General features: G+C 50.0%; 1 protein-coding gene across 2 annotated transcripts in view; it reads right to left on the bottom strand.

Annotated features, from left to right (window-relative positions):
- SLC12A8 (solute carrier family 12 member 8) overlaps nucleotides 1-19,330 on the bottom strand; it is a 143,402-nt gene that overhangs the window by 47,692 nt on the left and 76,380 nt on the right. For both annotated transcript variants that reach the window (XM_021070218.1, XM_021070217.1), the window contains exon 6: nucleotides 9,970-10,083. In XM_021070218.1, the coding sequence (XP_020925877.1) occupies nucleotides 9,970-10,083 (114 nt within the window). The remainder of the gene's footprint in view (nucleotides 1-9,969; nucleotides 10,084-19,330) is intronic.

Genomic DNA, 19,330 nt, shown 5'->3' with positions numbered 1-19,330 from the left:
CGACCCCTAGCCTGGGAACCTCCATATGCCACAGGAGCAGCCCAAAAAATGGCAAAGAGACAAAAAAAAAAAAAAAAAGAATAAAAGAAAATGTGTTACATATATATACAATGGAATGTTACTCAGCCATCAAAAAGAACAAAATAATGCCATTAGCAGTGACATGGATGGACCTAGAGATTATTATACTAAGTAAATTGCTTAATTCACAGAGAAAGATACACATCATATGTTATCACTTATATGTGGAATCTAAAAGAAAAAAAAGATACAAATGAACTTATTTATAAAATAGAAACAGACTCACAGACTTGAAAAACATACTTATAGTTACCAAAGAGGAAAGGCGCAGAGGAGGGATAAACTAGGAGGTTAGGATTAACATATACACACTACTATATATAAAATAACCAACAAGGACATATTGTTTTAGCACAGGGAACTCTACTCAATATTCTTTAATAATCTATTTGGGAAAAGAATCATTATAATCAATATTGATATAACTGCATCACTTTTACATACACCTGAAACAAACACAACGTTATAAATCAACTATACTCCAATGTAAAACAAAAATTAAATTTAAAAAAATTGGGAAGTGGATGGAGGAACATGTAAGTACTAAACTCTCTAAATTTCTTAGCATTGAGTCAATAAATTTAATCTGACTTTGATTAATCAAATTATAAGTACAGGCATATTGCTTGGCAATATAGTTAGCTCCCAAAGCACTAAAAATGATTTAAATTGGTTGCCCTTGTGGAAGGGTCCTTTGAGAGGTGAGGCATGAGATGGGAGACTATTGGTTTATGTTATAAGCACCTCGGCACTATTTTATTTTTATCATTTGCAGGTCTTATTCGGATCAAAAGAGGAATGCCCAGGACCTGACCAGAGCTCCTGCCACTGCGTGCTGCCATCAGGGCTCTGCCTGAGGGCTAGGGCCCCAGTGTTCACTGCCAGAATGATCTGCTGCCAAGACTATCCCTGGCCAGATCTCCAGGTTTACCTGATTCCCAGACCCCACTAACTTTATCCATTACCACTCCCCACCTCCCAAATTCTGACCCTCTGCCAAGGTTCTCACCTGTCACCAGGTTTACTGGAGTCTCACTGGCCTGGCCACATTGTGGCCCACCATCTACAATGGCCTCATTCTGCCCGCAAGGCCTTGCAGTTTCATGTCCGTTCATTCACCTTTGCAAGATTACTTATGGCTATTCAGTCTTTGCCATTTTAGGACCTCCTATAGTCTGTCACAGCATTTTTTTCTCAACATGTGATTCAATGGGTTTTTTTTTAATTTTAAAAATTAAAGTGTAATTGATTTACAATGTTGTGTCAATTTCTGCTGTACAGCAAAGTGACACTGTCATAGTTTTTCTCATATTATCGTGCATCATGGTCTATCCCAAGGGACTGGATATAGTTCCCTGTGCTGTACAGCAGGACCTTCCTGCTTAGCCATTCTAAATATAATAGTTTGCATCTGCTCACCCCAAACTCCCAGTCCACCCACTCCCTCCCCCTCCCCCTTCCCCTTGGCAAACGAGTCCATTCTCCACGTCTTGTGGTATTTTGCACTCCTTCCCTCAGATCATTTACAAAGGTTAAGAAATGAGGACCCATGAGAACTCCACTGCTATATATGCTTCTGTCAAGGAAAGTGATTAATCCTAATGGCTTCCTGCTTCCAAACAGGTTCTGCATTCATAACAAACAAACGCCCTCTTCTTCTCCCCCACAATCCCTTCCACAGCCAATGACCCAGCCTTTGATTAGAGGTCCCACTAGCTGGCCTGGTGTGGGGTGTGCGGGGATTGTGCCAGTGGGAGCAGAAGCAGCACAGACACAGGCCACCTTCAGGAATGGGCCAGGCGCAGACAGCCAGGAAGTGGGCTTTGAGACAAAACAGAGAAGCCAGAAAATAAGTAGTCAGTACTACAGACGCGAAACGCCAGAGACAAGGAAAGGGCGGCCACTTGCACCCCAGACAGGATGCCTTGGGGGTGACTCCTGCTCGGGTGGCATGGGTGTTTGGGGCACAGCTGTTAGCTCGGTTTCCACACTGTGGCTGTCGCTCCCAGAATTTTGCCCTTGTGCGACTACGTACTTCTGGAGCTCTCGTTCTGGTGGATTATAAGTATCTTGCTTGCCAGTTAGAGCTACAAAAACTATTTTGATTTCATATTTTTTCACCCATGCTTGTCAAGTATTATAGAGATTCCCAAGTTTGCTTCCTTTCTGCTTCTAGTGCAATTTTAAAATACTATTATTGTTAGAGCTGGATTTATGGTGGGTGTAGTAGGACAGACACCATTTCCCAGGGTATTAGTGTCCAGATATTTACAAATATTGCATTAAAAAAAGAACTTCGGGAGGCGTAGAGTCGGGAAAGCCTTGATTAAACTAGAGAGATTCTTACTGCTGGACTTACCAGTGCATATAACATGCTAATTTTCATCGTCCATCACTAAGAAATGTAGCACAGAGTATTTCCCAAAACTTATTTGACAACTGCACACTCTTTTTAAAAAAAATGAAATACTTTATTATTAGTATCCTATGGAGTGCAGTTTGGAAAACACCAAGCGTCCATTCTGTACTTCCTATGTGATCTTTAACACTCTTCTTGGCAGGCTTCCTAAAATTCGTTCACACGGCTTTTTAGAATCAATGATCCTTAAAGCTGGAAGGTGTCCTAGAGATCATCGAGTCCAACTTTTATTTCACCGATGAGGAAACTGAGGCCCAAATCGAGGAGACTAGTTGCTGGCAAAACCAGCACCTGTCTTCAAGTTTCCTGATCTTAAGTGGTCATTTCTTCTACATCTCTCCATTTCTCCCTATTACCCTCGCTTTTGGGGGGCTTTCTTTTTTAAACCAGAGTCACTGCATGACTGATTTGGGGTCACCTCCCCCACAAGAGTGCCACATATAATCAGCGCTACTTTTAATCAGTTATGATCAGCACTATGCATCGTTCCGCCCACAAGTAATGCCATCACCAGTTCCGAGTCTCTGTCTGTCCTGGTCCAGGGCATTTCCCCTCCTCGTTTGTCTTGAACTGCCGGTTCCAGGAAGCAGCTAATCGCTTTACCCCAAACCACGTCATCACCCTGTATCAGGCTGATGATAAGGTCTGCACCTTGTTACTATGTGACTTAGGCAACAGCTTCCTTTGTACAAGGAAAGCCTCTGACTTGGTCTTCCATCCTCATCCTAAGGCCTTTTAGCCTGTCTTCACTGTGTCAGTGTAACATCTGAGGGTGGCTGGTGTTGGCCATCACTGTACCAGCTTGGGAAAACCTTTATGAGGCTAAACCTCTAGCGCCATCCACACCCATCCTGGCTATTGATATCATGCTTATGGTTTGGTTGGGTGGCACCAGGTGGACTGGGGGCTTGCGCTTGGCACAGGGACTCACAAGTCTGGTCTGACAATGGATGCAGATGGCCAGGAGAGGGACTGACCTCTGAAACTTTTCTAAAATCAGCTTGATTACAATAACGGGTATTGATGTATCTGACCTCTTACCAACCCCTACAAAACAAACAGTGGTACCTGTTTTTTCTAACCACCGCCTTCGTCGAGCACAGCGCCAGCAGACTGTCTTCACTGCTGCCTGTCATCACAGTCATACTTCCCACCCTATTTTCTTTTTTGAAACTAAAAATGAAAATTTGTAAGGGGGGAAAAAAGCCTGATCATTTTTTCTAGGCTTTTCTGGTGTCTGTTAGTTGTTTATTAAAGGACTACTTACTCTTTCTTAAAGAACTTCCAAGCTTCCTCCTGGGAGCTTCTTGATCCAAATCTGTGACCTCAGAAGCCCTCGATTTTCTCTTTCCATTTGTTTCTCTGCTGCCTGGTTTCTTTCATCTTTCAAAAAGTTCATAAATGTATTATTTCTCTTTTCCATTAAGGCAGAACGCCCAGGCACTGAAGTGACGGAGCCTTACCTGCTGCCTTTTGTTGCTCTTTGGAGGCAGTGTGGCTCTGAGCCTCAGCCTCCTCATCTGCAGATGGGGATAAGATTACTGACCTCGCAGGAGATTTATAAGGCATCTAGCAGGGCACCTGGCACCTAGTAGGTGCTAAAGAAATGCCTACTCAGGGAAGAGGGCTCCTTTTCTCGCTCAGAATCCCCTTGGGTTCCTAAGGACTCTGGCTGCCTCTCCTTACCTTCCACCTGATTTCTAAAACACCACTCCTCCTCCACATCTGGCTGATTGGTTTGTTTATTCAGCTGATCCTATAGGAATCTTTCATCCCCTCTTGCACTCTATTCTTGGAGGCCAAACTTGTCCCCCACCCTCTCGATGCTCAGGAGACGCTGCTGAGACAATGTCAAAAAATGGGACATTCGGACGCTGAGACTCCAACAAGGTTTGCTGGCTTCTGTGTCCTCTCTTCCAGCATCCTCTCAAAAGCACATGGAGCAATGGGGTTCATCATTTTCTGTCTGCATGACCTTGGGAAATCACCTGTCTGTATTCTTGTTTCCTCATCTGTAAAATGGATTAGTCATAGAACCCATGGGAGGATCCAGGCTCTGTGGGGCCTGAAACTTTTTAAAAAAATACAGAGTTATGAATAGGGCCTTAGATGGAGATCATGCAAGCGAGGGACCCTAAAGCCCAGACTTCATTAGCTTCATGGTAAACCTGCATCTGACAGAAGCAGTGGGGCCAAGTTGAGGTTTGAATGAAAGACTACTGTAACATGCTCAGCACGGTGCTCGATGTCATCCGCTATTGTAGTGATAAAGATTATTACAGATGTTCTAATAATTTTGATAAAATTATAAACTAATGCTATAAGTGAAACTGCAAAACACACAAGCAAAATAATGATAAAGCTTCCTTCCTTTCTCCTGTTCCTATTCACATGTCTGTCACAATGCAGTGGGGTGCGTGGGGTTTTAGAATAATGTACTTCATTGTGGCTTTTTGTTCCTTAAACCAGGACCCCGTTCTGGCCCAGCAGGTCCTTGTTCTCTCATTCACGAGACACATAACTTAGGAGGAGACCTAGGACATACCTTGGGAGGAGATGAATGCAGAAGGGAGCCTGGAGGCAGGGCCAGGGCTGATGCTCAGAGCTGAGCATCCCAGAGACTCTGTGTGTGTGTGTGTGTGTGTGTGTGTGTGTGTGTGTGTGTGTGTGTGTGTGTGTGTGTGTGTGTGTTAGGGTGGAGGGGGGTGAGGGGTGGAATCAGGCACAGGGAGGTCAAAGGGTGTCACAGAAATAGCAGGGCTCTGGACCACAAAGGTAACTGTGGATATTCTGGTAAAGGCTGCTGGTTTCCCCGCTACATTTTTATGCTGGGTGTGGTCAACCACAAGAGGCCCTCATCCCTTCCAGTAAGAGTTTGAGATTTGAGGACGAGGGTTACATGACTTCACACAATGGTATTATTCCTAGTGAATTTCCATTTCCTAGTTCCTCCATGTATTTACCGTGGATCCGTGGAGTGGCTGCATGTGTGTGTGTGTAAACCCTATAGGGAGAGACGTTTGTTTTTCAGGGAAGTTTGCTGGTATACCTCGGGGAAAGAAAGCACTTTCAGAGAGAAAGCAAACGCAGAGTCTTCCAAGGCCCCAGCCCCACCCTGCAGCCCCCACCACAGGGCGTGGTGCAGCGCAGTGAGAAGGACAGACTGAGACCTTGCTTCAGAAACCCAGAGGAGCCACGGAAAGCCCCGGCTTCAGCTGCTCTTCCCAGGAGGTCTCCTGCCCCTGGGATAAAAATCTCCAAAGTAACCTAAATAAAATGTCATTGGCCAGAGATGAGGATGCGGGGCAGGGGACTGAAGTGTCCGTTCTTCTAAAATCCTCTCCCCTGCCTACAATCTGGAGGTTCTCTTATTCCAGAAAAGGATGGCGTTGGAGGGAGCCCCAGCCATGACTCACTCAGAGCTAATCCTTGGCAAATCCATCACCATGGAAACTGCCAATCATCCATGCTTTTCATAGCTTAATGGAACATCTGCCAGGGGAAAGCCAAGCGATACAAATTGCTGACCTGCCTACCCTGTTTACACTGGGACCCCCTGAAAAACAGAGGGAGCCAGGGAAGGCAAGTCTCCACAGCAGGATGGTGGCCCAACTCCAGTCACTAATTAGCTGGGTGACCTTCCACGATCTTTCATAAGTTCTTTTGCCTTCCTCCTTTCCCCGGTGGTCAAATAAAGGGTCAGATCAGTGATTCTCAACCTGGTTGTGCCTGGAGGGGGTGGGGAGTGGGGTGAGGTAAAAGAGGCTTGTGTAGACAGCTTATTCAATAGTATCATTTCATATTTGGAATATTACAAAATGATTTTTTTATAATTTAAGCCACAAAAAAATAAAGCTTGATGAGTATTCTCAGGCAGCAATCATTCCCAAAGGAAGGACAAAGACACCTCTCTCTGGTCCAGGGAGGCACATGAGAATTTCCAGGGTCGTGCGGTTTTCAGTATGATTACCAAAAATGAAGATGGAGTAAAAGACAAAACATTGACAGTTGCTGGACCAGCTGATCTGGAATGTTATTCCAGCTCAAGCACTAGGCTTCCAAGCTCAGGCCACTGTGAACTCCTTACTGGAAGAGGACATGAGGGAGGGGGGGCTCCCCACCCCCTCCCCCTTCCAAACCGGGCTTCTCTTAAGGGACAATGTGCTAGCAGCGTGGAGGAGGCCTGGCAGGGTCCCATGGCTGAGGTAACCTCCCCAGGGGTGCTGGCCGCCTCGGAGGCCCACAGCCCTGCCTCAGGGGTCACTGCTAACCTGGCACCCGTGCCCAGCGGTGCTTGACTCACGGCCAGGCCTGAGGAAACACACACTTGGGTGGGAAGCTTCTTGGAGGGTTGGTGGGGAGGCTGGAAGTAGATGGTGATGAGGATGGGGGTGGGGGATGGGGAATGGGAGGGGCTGGAGAATACTCTCAGATGTTAACTTCTAAGATTTTTCCTCTATTTTATTTTCCCCTTTCCTTTTCTGTCCACTCAAGAGGAACTTGACCTTTATTCTACTGCCTTAGAGGAAATGCGTGGTGAAGCAGCAGCAGAATATGCCTGAGCACGGTTTGGGGTTCCGTTTCTCAGAAGCCCGGGCCCTTAGGAAATTGTACAGGGTTGAGGAAGCAGGAAAGAAGCTGCAGAATGACAGGGGAAAGCCTTGGGGGATGAAACCAGCATACTATATAGTTTGCAGAGCCCAGAACAAATAAAAATGTAAGACATCTGTTCAAAAATTATTACGAATTTGAGCCACAGTAAAGCATTAAACCAAGTATGGGGCCCTTCTGAGCTTGGGACCCAGCGTGAATGCCTACATCCATGCCTGTCCGCAAAGCTAGCCCTGGACAGCAATGTCCCCTTATTGGAACAGCGGATTGCCCCTGGAGCTGGGGAAGGAGAAAGGCCCACAGGATCTGAAACAACGGGGACCTGAGACCTATACCCTGGCAGCGCTGGTGGGAATCCGGCAAGATGCCAGAAAAGAGGGTCTGAGAAGTACACAGATTCTAAGCATAGGGTTCCCAGGCTCAGCAGATTTCCAGTCTCCCAAAGTAGCTCAGAAGCAGTTGAGAGCACAAACCTGAAGGGCTCAGCAGACGGGGCAAGGGGAGGGCCTGGCGCTGAGCACAGATGATGAAAGGCCAGAGCCCCTCAACACGCCTTGGCCCTCAGTAAGACTCTAGGACGCTGGGGCGGAATGGCAGGGTGAGGCGGAGACGCGATGAATGATGGACGTGCTTTCAGTCATCCTGGCAGAGGGCAGGCTCAGAGTCACTCTCTCTTTCCACTTCACTGAGATGAATGAAGCGCACTGTTTCTGGCGCACCTGGACTCGTAGAACAAGCTTCTATCTGCCACTACCGAGGCCCAGCTCCAGCCTCATTCCTGTGATTCCTGTGACCAAGCCTCCAAGGGGGGTCAGGTCTGAGCCGCTGCGGTTATCCAACCGAGAGATGAAGCTTGGACCAGAGTGGTCAGGTGGTAGAGATGGAGGGAAGCAGGAGGTAAAGGGGGCAAAGTTAGGAGAACAGGGCTTGGCGAGCACTGGTCAGGGAGAGGAGGGTCTCAGGAGTAAGTCTCCAGGAGCTGCAGGAACAACAGGGAGGGCTGCAGGGGCCATCTCCTGAGATCAGGAGTAGAGGAGGAGAACCAGTTGTGGGGGGAGGTGGGATGGGTTGGGTTCTAGGCATGCTGGGTCTGAGGTACCAACAGAGGATCTCACGTAGGCAACTGAACACATGATGTGAAGCTTAGAGAAGTCAGGGCTCGAGGCGTAAATGTGGGGAGTCGCCAGCTTTGGGGGTGGTCCCTGAACAATGGGCATGGCTGAGATCCCAAGGAAAAGAATAGAGAAAGAGGAGAGTTGGGGTCTGGGCCCAGACCGAAGAACCCCGACATTTAATGGGCAGGCAGAAGAGGATGCAGCTCCAAAGGCACGTGGGAGAGGTGGGGGAGCCAGGAGGGTGCTGCCTCCTCGAAGGCTCAGCAGGGAAGGAGAACGTGGAACACGGCTGGGAGGTCAGACACCCTGAGACCTTGTAACTGCTGCTGAGCTGAGAAACATGGAAGCCACGGACAACTTTGCAAAGAACCATTTCATTGGACAGATGGGCTTGGAATTCAAAATGGAGAGAGTGGGGCAGGAGGCAGGAGAACAGAGTGGGAGCACAAAGACCCGCAAGGGAATGAGGAGAGGCAAGAAAGGGCCCGTGGCTAGAGGGAGCAGTGGGATGCAGGAAAGCTGGTAAAGGCGCTTTCGTTTTATTTTTCATTGTAACAGCTTTACTGAGGTCGAACTAACATACCATACCCTACCTGTGTTTTTCTGAGTCTGTGCCCCGGGGACAAGCCCCGTCCCTAGCAAAGGGTTATTTCCTACGGAGACTTTGGTGTTAGTTTACCACCTTCCAGGCAGGGGCTGGAGCACAAGATTAAGAATTCTATAGGGACCTCCTCTGTGGAAGACTCCTCTCTGGCCACCGAAAGCGAGCAAGTCGGGGAGGAGAGTCAGCCATTGCCCCCCACATCCTGGTCTCACCCACAGCCAGTGTGGTAAGAAGACAATAGCATTTCTCCACCCCCCTGGGGGGAGACACAAGGGTGGCAAAAGGGAAAGTGGAGTTTCTAGACCAAGTCCATACTCATGCCAGGAAGGAAAGGGCAGCCTGTCCTGCTGGGAATCCCTCCTGTTCAGCCCTAAGAGACGTATGTCCCCTCTACTAATTTGGCCAAGAGGTGTCAATATACAATTACGAGGGATAAGTTAGACTAAGTCATGCTGGGGGCCTTTGGGAATTACCATCAAGTAAACTCTCTGGTGAAATAGTGGATTTTGAACAGACTTGGTTGCCAAGGGGGAGGGAGTGGGATGGATGGGGAGTTTGGGGTTGGTAGATGCAAGCTAGAACATTTAAAAGGGATAAGCTATGAGGCCCTACTGTATTGCAGCACAGTGAACTATATTCAGTCTTTTGGGATAGACCATGATAGAAAATAGCATGAGAAAAAGAATTGTGTGTTTGTGTATGACTTGGTCACTGTGCTGTACAGCAAAAATTGACAAAACACTGTAAATCGACTATACGTTAATAAAAAAAATTTAATGGATTTTGGAGTTCGCACTGTGGCACAATGGGTTAAGAATCTGACTGCAGTTGCACAGGTCACTGGAGAGGCATGGGTTTGATCGCCAGCCTGGTGCAGTGGGTTAAAGAATCCAGCACTGCTGCAGTTGCAGCATAGGTTACAACTGTGGCTTGGATTCAACCTCTCGCCCAGGAACTTCCATATGCTGCAGGTACAGCCATTAAAAATACAGACATATTTTTTAGTTAAAGCTAAGGCATCTGTCACGTCAGATATATATATCCTAAATGCACATGTGGGTCAATTATGGTACTGAGCTTTGGGAACCAAGCCTTTACACCCTTAATGTGAGAGTGAAAAAGAATTCCCACACCAATACCTGTAGCTGCTGGAAAGAACACACCGAAGACAGTGAAAAAGGACTCTCCGGGGCTGTAATCTGGCAGAGTGTTGTTCTGTAGCAGTTCTGGTGAATATCCAATGAAACCGTGCTCTGAAACAGTACAGAGGAAAGCAAAATGAACCAAGTGATAAAGACAGAGCACAGGCTTCCCGAGATTACAGTCCTAGCTTATGTAACCTTAAATATTAAAAGGTAGGTGTGAGTGTGTATATGTGTGTGAGAAAGTGATAAAGAGAGAGAACACAGAAGATGACAGAACCATCTTTCTTCCCATTTGCAGGGCCTGACTTTTGTGTATCTCTAGCTACGGATACAAGTAAATAAAATGACATGAAGGAGAACAGCAGTTACTGCTGGGAAGGGGAGCTTCTTTGGTTTCTTACCTTTTTTTTTTTTTTTTTTTTCCTCATAGATGTCAGTATAGCTGAAATCTTTCAATGAGCATGTATGGATGTGTCTGCTTTTTTGGGTTTTTGTTTTTTTGTTTGTTTGCTTTTTAGGGCCACACGTGAGGCATATGGAAGTTCCCAGGCTAGGGGTCTAATCAGAGCTGCAGCTGCCAGCCTACGCCACAACCACAGGCATGCAGGATCCAAGCCACATCTATGACCTACACCACAGCTCATGGCATGCCGGATCCTTAACCTACTGAGCAAGGCCAGGGATCGAACCTCGCATCCTCATGGATATGGCTTCGTTTTCACTGAGCCACGATGGGAACTCCTGGATGTGTCAATGAAGTTACCTCCCTGCTTAAAAACCTTCCCACAGATCCCAATTAGCTACAGAATAAAGTTCAAACTTCTTAAGATGAGCATGGAAGCCCTGCACAGCCTGGCAACAACCCACCACTTCCTATTCACCCTTTGCCTTTTCCTCTCTCCAACAGTCACACAGATGAGCCCACTCAAGGACCCCATCCCTGGGTCCCCTGCTTCCAGACCCTTCCTCCACATCTCTAAGCATCAATTTGGTGCTCACTTTTCAAGCCCATCCCAAATTCGGCTTCCTGTGGGCTTTGTAAAAACTCCCCACCAGAATCCATTCCTCCTCCTACATGCCCTCTGAGACCAGCCCTGTTAGGTCTTTCCCTAACCCGACTCCTTGGGGCTAGAGACCTGGTCCTACACATCTCTGTCCCCCCAGGTCAAGTGGCAGGGTACAAATACAGGTCACACTAAAAAAAAAATCTCGCTCTTGGAGCTCTCGCTGCTGTGCTTTTAATCTGCCTTATTCGCAGACTACTTGATGGCAGGAACATCTCAGACACGATTCCTCTGAAGTGTTTTTGTTGTTGTTTTTCTTTTTAGGGCCACACCTGCAGCATATGGACATTCCCAGGCTCAGGGTCGAATCGGAGCTACAGCTGCCAGCCTACACCACGGCCACAGCAATGTGGGATCTGAGCACATCTGCGACCTATGCCGCAACTCGCAGGAACACCAGATCCCTAACCCCCTGTGTGAGACCAGAGATCAAACCTGCATCCTCATGGATACTATTCGGGTTCTTAGCCCATGAGCCACAATGGGAACTCCTCTTTGAAGTATTTTAAACATTTTTTACATTGGCTTAAATGCAATTTTCCAAGTGGTTTCAAGATACTTTGCTTCTTTGTCAAGGGGGTTCACCTTGAGCAGTATCTGTGGATGTGTTGCTGGGCTGTGAAATTTTAAGATACAAGTCAAGTGTCCTTGGGCTTGGGTATACCCGGGACATCCAGCCTCTGCTTTGAGAATGAGTTGGCTTGTTCCTGTTAAGTCCAGTCCAAGAGAAGCCTGTCCTGCCCCTTTCCCTTCCACGCCCACAGTCACGAGGATCAGCTGTCACTCACAGCTGACCCGTGGCACTGCGGTGACCCTCTCCTGCCGGCCTGCCCTCCATCTCCCTCAGGGCTTAACTTCACCCTGAGTTCCATCCACAAAAGAGCTGGGGCTTGCTCATAAGTCCAATGAGATCACTGGTGCTGCTCACAGCTTCCAAGAGTCATATCTTCATAGGAAAACTATTTTTCAAAAAAACAGTAAAATGAAAGCTCAGTGAAGCACAAGGTGCCCCTGGGAGTCCAGTCAGGACTTAAGATCATTGTCAACTGCTGTCTTTCTCCTGGACCTTAAACCCCAAGGACTGTGTAACATTTCTACACAGTTTGGCATCTTCACGGCTGGTCCTCCCCTCATTAACCAAAAAGCAATAATAGCTAAGTTAACTGCAGTTTATCCGCTGGCTGACCCCTCCTGCCTAGACTTTGAGGAGAAAAGCAGCCCAGCCTGCCTTGGAACGGAGCTCAGCCAAGCTGGGTGATGCACAGGTCTGAGCACATCTCAGCACCGGGCTGTGTGCCGGGCAGGCCAGCGCGCAGGACATAAACACCTCATCAGGCTCCATTGATCTTGGCGTCCCTGAGGCCTTCCTGACATGGGCGGGTATTTGGTCCCAGGCCTGAAGGCCTTAGCCCCATCAGCCTGCAGGGTCAGAGGGACTTCAGGAGCCGCAGATGAGTCACGAGGAGGTCTTTTCTCTCCCTCCATCCCATCAACAAGATCCACAGATCGAGGGAACATGAGTCCCTTGTCTCACGTGGGCGGGGGGCGGGGGGGGGGGTTTTCCCGCGAGGGGGCCTGTGTCTACCCCCCTCTCTGCAGGGCGACCACAAACAGCCCTCCCACATTTCTAAGCACAGGCCCTCTGACAACTGCTGCTGAGCCCAGCCCTCCTTCCCCAAGTCCAGGTCTGAGCTGTTCTCAAGGAAATAACCTGAACTTTGAAAAGAACTTTATGGACAAAGATGTTTGTCACTGAGTTATTTGCAATAACGTAAATGGGGGGGGGGTGTCTCTAAATGTCTATTTCTGATATATTTTAAATGCTTATAAAAAGTCCTTAGCACCACAGAAAACCATCCATGTTGTATACGACATACGTGAAGAAAAGTGGATACCATTTATAGGACGAATACCAAAAAAAAAATATGTAAGACTAGAAGGAAACATACCACAGTACCATTTGTGGTTGTCTGTATAATGCAATTGTGGGCAATTTATTTTTCTTTCTTTTTTTATGTTTACAAATTTTCCACCTTGTCTTTAATGGGCATAATCAACTTATCATCACAAAATAATATCTTTTAGAAAAACAAACAAAACACCCCACAACTGAAAGTCTTTCTTTCTCTTTTTCTTCTTTTCAGGGCCGCACCCGAGGCATATGGAAGTTCACAGGCTAGGAGATGAATCGGACCTGTAGCTGCTGGCCTACACCACAGCCACAGAAACGCAGGATCCAAGCTGCATCTGCAACCTACACTGCAGCTCATAGCAACGCCAGATCCTTAACCCTCTGAGGAAGGCCAGGGATTGAACCCACATCCTCATGGATACTAGTAGGGTTCTTGACCCACTGAGCCACGACAGGAACTCCAAAAGTCTACTTTCTTTAGATAGCTTTTCTAAAAATAAGTATCATTTCTTTTTTTTCCTTTCCATTTATATTCTTCCCGCTTTTCAAAAGGATTTAAGTGACTTATAAAAAAAATATAAATAAATAAAATAAAAAATTTTTTTAATTAAAAAAAGAAAAAATATATATTAAAAAAAAGAAAGAAAAAAGGAGTTCGGGTCTTGGCTCAGTGGTTAACAAATCCGACTAGAAACCATGAGATGGCGGGTTCGATCCCTAGCCTTGCTCAGTGGGTTAAAGATCCAGCGTTGCCACGAGCTGTGGTGTAGGTCAAAGACACGGCTCGGATCCCACGTTGCTGTGGCTGTGGTGTAGGCTGGTGGCTACAGCTCCGATTAGACCCCTAGCCTGGGAACCTCCATATGCCATGGGTGCGGCCCTAGAAAAGGCAATAAATAAATAATAAAGGCAGGGCAAATAAAATAAAGGGCAAAGAAAGGGGAAAAAAAAAAAAAGAAATTGAGCAAAAGAGAGATAGGGAACACACACAGCCCACAGCCCAAGATCTCTGAATGGGCTCGGATTTCCCTCAAACTGGAATCCAAGGCCTAGAGAAGCCACTTTATGACTTTGTGACTTTCCTGCCCAAGCCCAGGCAGGCAAGCGCAGACCCCAGGGCTCTCCCTTCACGTGTGCCACGTTCCAGTGGATGAGAGGGAACCACAGGCTCGCAAGATGGACCCGTCTCATTTCCTCTGCCCCGACCCTCCCGGGCCCTCACAGCAGTCCCCACAGAGGCTTGGCCCACTGGCCCTCCTCCTAACTCCTGGGGACCTAGTCTCTGTCCCATACCCCTAGCCTGTGATCCGGCTGGACCTTGAACTTATGCAGAGCAGGTGCCAGGTCAGGCACTGGTGTCTCCAGCTGGCTTGTACTTGCTGGCTAAGGCACGGGGTAAGGTCAGCTGGCCACATCCCTTGTGTAGGGCTGATCAGATACCACTGGCTGTGTCCTCTCCCAGGGGTTGTACTGTCTGATTTGATGAACTAGAGTTCCTAATTCTTCTAATCGTGGCCCCGTTCAAGAATCTGACGAAAACTGTGGCCCCCCTCCCCCCAGATGGTACATTCTGCATACCATTTGGGGGTTCCTTGAAGCCTCTCTGGGAGGAGTGGACCCTAAGGTTCAGGTCCTCTACTCCAGGGGCCGCCTCTGCATCCGAGACTTCTAGCAGACCCTGCAGGCAGGCACCTGTGATGTCCTGACCTGGGGTGAACAGAGCCTGTTTCCTGCTGCAGTCTCTGCCTGGCAACGAGGAGTCTCTGTGTGCACGTCGGGAGAGCACGGGTCCCCCCAGGGACATCCAGGGTACCCTCTTCTGAACTTAAGGACAAACAGACACTTACTGAGCACCTCCTCCGTGCCAGTTACTGGGCACCAAAGTCCTTTACAACATTTTCCTTGATGCCCTTGACAACCCTCCAAGATCAGAGGTGAGGAAGCCTGGCTCGTGAAGGCAAAGAATCTTGTTCAAGGTTCACACTGAAGTCCTGCCTGTATCACAGCCCGTGCCTCTCCTCCAAGTGGCTGGTCCCCCCCAGGTCCCCAGCCACACCCTCCCTCACAGAGGTTTCCCAGGTTTCCTTCAACCCCACAAAAGGCCCCCAGAGATCACAGCCTCTCCCCTTCTCCACCTGTGGGGGCACTGACCGGGGGTCTCCCTATGGAACACCGCACACATTGAGGGGTATGTGCACAGCTGGGAAGAGGCAGAGCCCTGCCTGGACTCCAGGTCTGTCTGAATTCCGTTTTCCATCTACCATACTGTCTCCCTATAATTCCTCCTGAGTGGTTTCCCTAGAGATTCCTAAACCTTGTGTCTTCGCCTCTGTGGGCCTTTCAGCGACTCATCTGGTAACACGAGGGGCTTAGGGTGCTGTCAGCTGATGTCTCCCAACTCTGAGAGGCCTGCCATACCCAGGGCCCGCAGCTGCTACATGTCACTGTATCTGGGTTTGATCTGAACATCTGCTTCTATATCCTCTCTCACACACACACACACACAAAAGGCAAAGAAAAAACTTTGGTCCCATGTGAGCTATGAGCTTTTAGGAAGACAAAGAACAGAGTAAACACACAAAGAGAAAACAGATCACAATAGAAACCAGGCAAGAGCAGGCGGGGGGAGGATACTCGAAGGCTTGGCCTCTTCCCTCAGCATTCAGGGACTGTGGCCTCCTGACATGCCACCAGTGGGGCTGTGGGTCTACAGGGTCCAGGGTCTGCTCCCAAGGGATGCCGTGGGATCCCACCTACCTGGCCTGAGCTGAAAGGATCAGCCCTGGCCACAAGTTGCTACAAAGCACAGCTCCCTCAGGGCTGGGCCGGGCCCCACGCCCTCTGGTACGGTGGCTGCCTGGAAGCCCTTTGTGGCACTTGTGGGTTCCCCACCTCTGCCACCCCCGCCTCTGGGGTCTGCTGACATTAGAAGAGGCAGTTGGAAAGTCGCCACCCCCGCATGTGGGTCTGAGCCTGTGACCGCTGACTAACTTAGAAAGCGAGATTTCTAAAAATGACGCTGGCACTGTGGGCCCTGCCACCCTCTGCGAGCTGGGGCTCCTGGCGGGGTGGGGGGCTTCCGGCCCCTGCGTTCTTCTTGGCTCAGGTCCCCAGCCCTCGACCAGCGAGACAGCCCTTTCCTGGGAACAGACAATGGAGAGGCTGGTCCAACCAGGAATAGAAAAGCAGAGAGAGGAAGGGCCCCGGGAGAGAGGAAGGCCGGGAGGGGCATGCCGCCCAGACCCTGGGAGGTGACGGAAGAGCAGCTCTGCAAGGAAGAGGAAAGGAGAGGCCCAGGTTCTGGGAAGGACACACACACACACACACACACACACACACACACACACACACACACACACACACGAGCAATGTGTAGGGGTGGGGCGGGCAGAGGAGGCCCCCAGAGCCCCTAAGGATGCCGGAGGAGGAGAGGAGGAGGAGGAGGAAGTACAGTAGGGTGTGCGATAAGGGGAGTGTCAATGGGCCACCTTTTCCCAGAGCCTCGCCTCGCACTGGACACGGCCCCTCTGAGGGCCTCCCCTAGGTGCAGTCCGATTGCTTGGCGCCCATCCACCCTGGGGCACTGCCTCCTGGGGGCAGAGACCCACAGCGCGGGGGAGGGGCAACGAGTCTGAAATCACCTGACAAAAAGAGGTCAGGGCCAAGAAGAAGAAAGGTGGGTTCGGGGCCCCTTCCTGCCCACGCAGCCCCCACACTCACTGGGATATGGCCTGACCTCAGATGGCCTAAGGTGGACATGGATGGGCAGCTAGACCCAGCACACCCCCTGCTTCCCCACGCTGGACAGTAGTGGACTTTCCTCCTCTGGCACTGGGGCTGGGTCTTGGGAGCTGCAGCGGGCGAGGCAGCAGCAGGCACTGGAAGGGACGCTCCTAAACTGAGCTCAAAGAGTGTGGATTTAGGAGAAGCCCGGGGTGGCGCATGAGGTCCTGAGGCTCTCTGGGGTAAGGGGAGAACTGGGACAGGACGAAGACTCAGAACACCTGGGTTCAGGCCCCAGTTCCGCCGCAGACTTGCCGAGGGGCTGAAGGCAAGCCCGTCCCCTTTGAAGCGCAAGTTCTTCCTCTGTCCATCTGGGCTGGGCCCCCGATTCTGCATCCTAAGTAAGCACCCAGGTGAGGCAGATCACACACCCAGGGGCAAGTACTAGAAGGCTGTTCAGGACCCTTCTAATTCTGAAAGTTGCCAGGCAGAGGCCCACTCTCAAGATTCAGGGCACATGGTCCAAATACACCACTGGTTTTCAGGGGCAGATACAAAATCCCAAACAAGCTTCCGGAACTTGTCACTACCGCCCGGCACCCCCCTGCTACCCTTCTCTTTCTCTGTGGCTACCGATGCAATGTGTGCTCCAGACTGAGACAAGTCGCTACCACATTTTTAATTTGTTAATGAAACAAAGCGATTAGGAATTACATGTCCTGCCACTAAGTCTTATGTTATCACGGTCACAGTCAGCACATGCCCTCCACTAGTGTAGATAGTGAAAGCCTTGCAGTCTAATTCACTGGCCCATTTGAACAGCTGAGGGAACCGGTGTCCACAGAAAGGAGCCAGGCGCTCAAAAGGCATGAGAGTTGAGAGTGGGAAAGTAACCCTAGCTTAGGGTCCCATCCGGAGTCCCCAAAACACCAAGACCCCACTTGCTGGACTCTTCCATTGAACTAGGTCATAACTATCCTGATCCACTACAGGCGCCATAAAACTACTTTGAAATTGACCTGGATCAGGCTGTGCAGACTTGGGCAGCACTGATCACCGGCGGGAAGGCTGGAAACGGCAACGTGGACAGGTTTGGAAGAAGCCCCCAAGGCCCCCGTCTGCCACGCGGATTTCCGTCCCCACGGGACTTCTGGGCAGTGAACTGGGAGCTTTCCCCAGACCGCAACCTCCTCCTGGCTTCAGCCCTAGAGTTTGGTCCTCCAAAGAGAGGGTGGAGAGAGGATGTGAGCAGGGTTTCCAGCTCCCAGGCCCCCACCCAGAGAGAAAATACACAGAGGGAAGGCTGGGCATTCTCACAGCAGCCAGAAGGGAAGTCTGAAGTGGGGCTGGGCCTGCCCAGAGGGCGCGGGGAGGAGCAGTCTGGAGCCTCCAGGCCCCTGGGGAAGGTCTCCACCCTCCAGGACAACTGGCTGGCGGGAAGAGCAGGAAAAGCCCCCGGGGCCGGGCAGCCCAGGGGATGAAGGGCCTGGGTTGGGGGGCCCGTCTGGTCAGCCCCCTTGGGAGGGGGGAGCCGAAAGTTTCCAGTAAGAAAAGAAGCTCCTGCCAACAGCTGCAATGGAGTATGGGCAGTCCTGGGGCTCCTTCCGAGCAAAGGATTCCTCACTTGTGAAGGGGGATGAACCTGTTGCAATGAAAAAGGCGTTCTAATAGCCAAGAAATCCTTGCATCCTCAGACACAGGCTCTTTTATAAATGCTTAGCCAAAGTTTTTTTTAATAATGGTCTCGGGGTCAGCAAGTTGAGATAAGAGATGTTCCGCTGAGAAGCCTGCAGAGTAAAGGACAGTCAAATGCTCCAGAATGTTAAGACACTCAAAGGTCACCTGGACCCAGGAAACAAAGAGGTGTCTGGGGACAAGAGCCAGGGTTGCCACAAACGCTGAGCAAGGGCCTGGGCCGGGCACTGTCCCAAGTGCTTTCGACATATTCGCTCACAACCACCAGGTGAGGTCGGTGCAATTTTCAGGTAAGGAAACACGGCAAAGAGACTGGATTTGACCCTTGGCTGCAGCTGCCAGGTTGGTGCTGACCCGAAGCTTCAGGGAGCCCAGAGCCCAGCTCCAGCTGGTCAGGCTAGGGCCAGGCAGAGGGGGACTCCAGAGGTGCCCCCGCCCCCGCCGCCACCGCGACACACACACACACACACACACACACACACACACACACACACACAGGCCTGTTCAGCGGCTCTTGAGAGAGCCCTGAGAAAGGAAAATCTGGCCTTATCTCCTGGGGCAAAGGAATGTGCTCTCCCGCCAGGATAAGTGGCTGTTTTGACAGGAAGTCTCCACCCAGGCTGTGGGTTCCTCCCAGCCACCACTTATTCCTTCTGGCTCTCCCTGCCTCGGCCCCAATTCCCATCCTACTTGAACCCCACACCCCTCCTACACCCCCCAAAATAATCTAACTCAATTGGGGGTGCCCTACATCGGCTGCCCCAGCACAGCTCCAGTCTCTGGGGAGTCCAGCGTTCTGACCTGAGCGTCACCCCCCCTCCAGCCCCACCATCGCCTGGACACTCTCTCCAGGCAGGCAGCTGGGAGGACAAAGGGCCCCCTGCAGGGGACAGTGAGCATCCACAAGGTTATGCAAGCAGGGCCACCCCCCTGCCAAGTACTGTGCTGGAAATATTCACCC

Source organism: Sus scrofa, chromosome 13, assembly GCF_000003025.6.
Source record: "Sus scrofa isolate TJ Tabasco breed Duroc chromosome 13, Sscrofa11.1, whole genome shotgun sequence".
In the NCBI taxonomy this organism is placed as follows: Eukaryota; Metazoa; Chordata; class Mammalia; order Artiodactyla; family Suidae; genus Sus; species Sus scrofa.
Note: the sequence above shows the minus strand (reverse complement) of the source record. Positions and strands in the feature narration are given on the sequence as shown.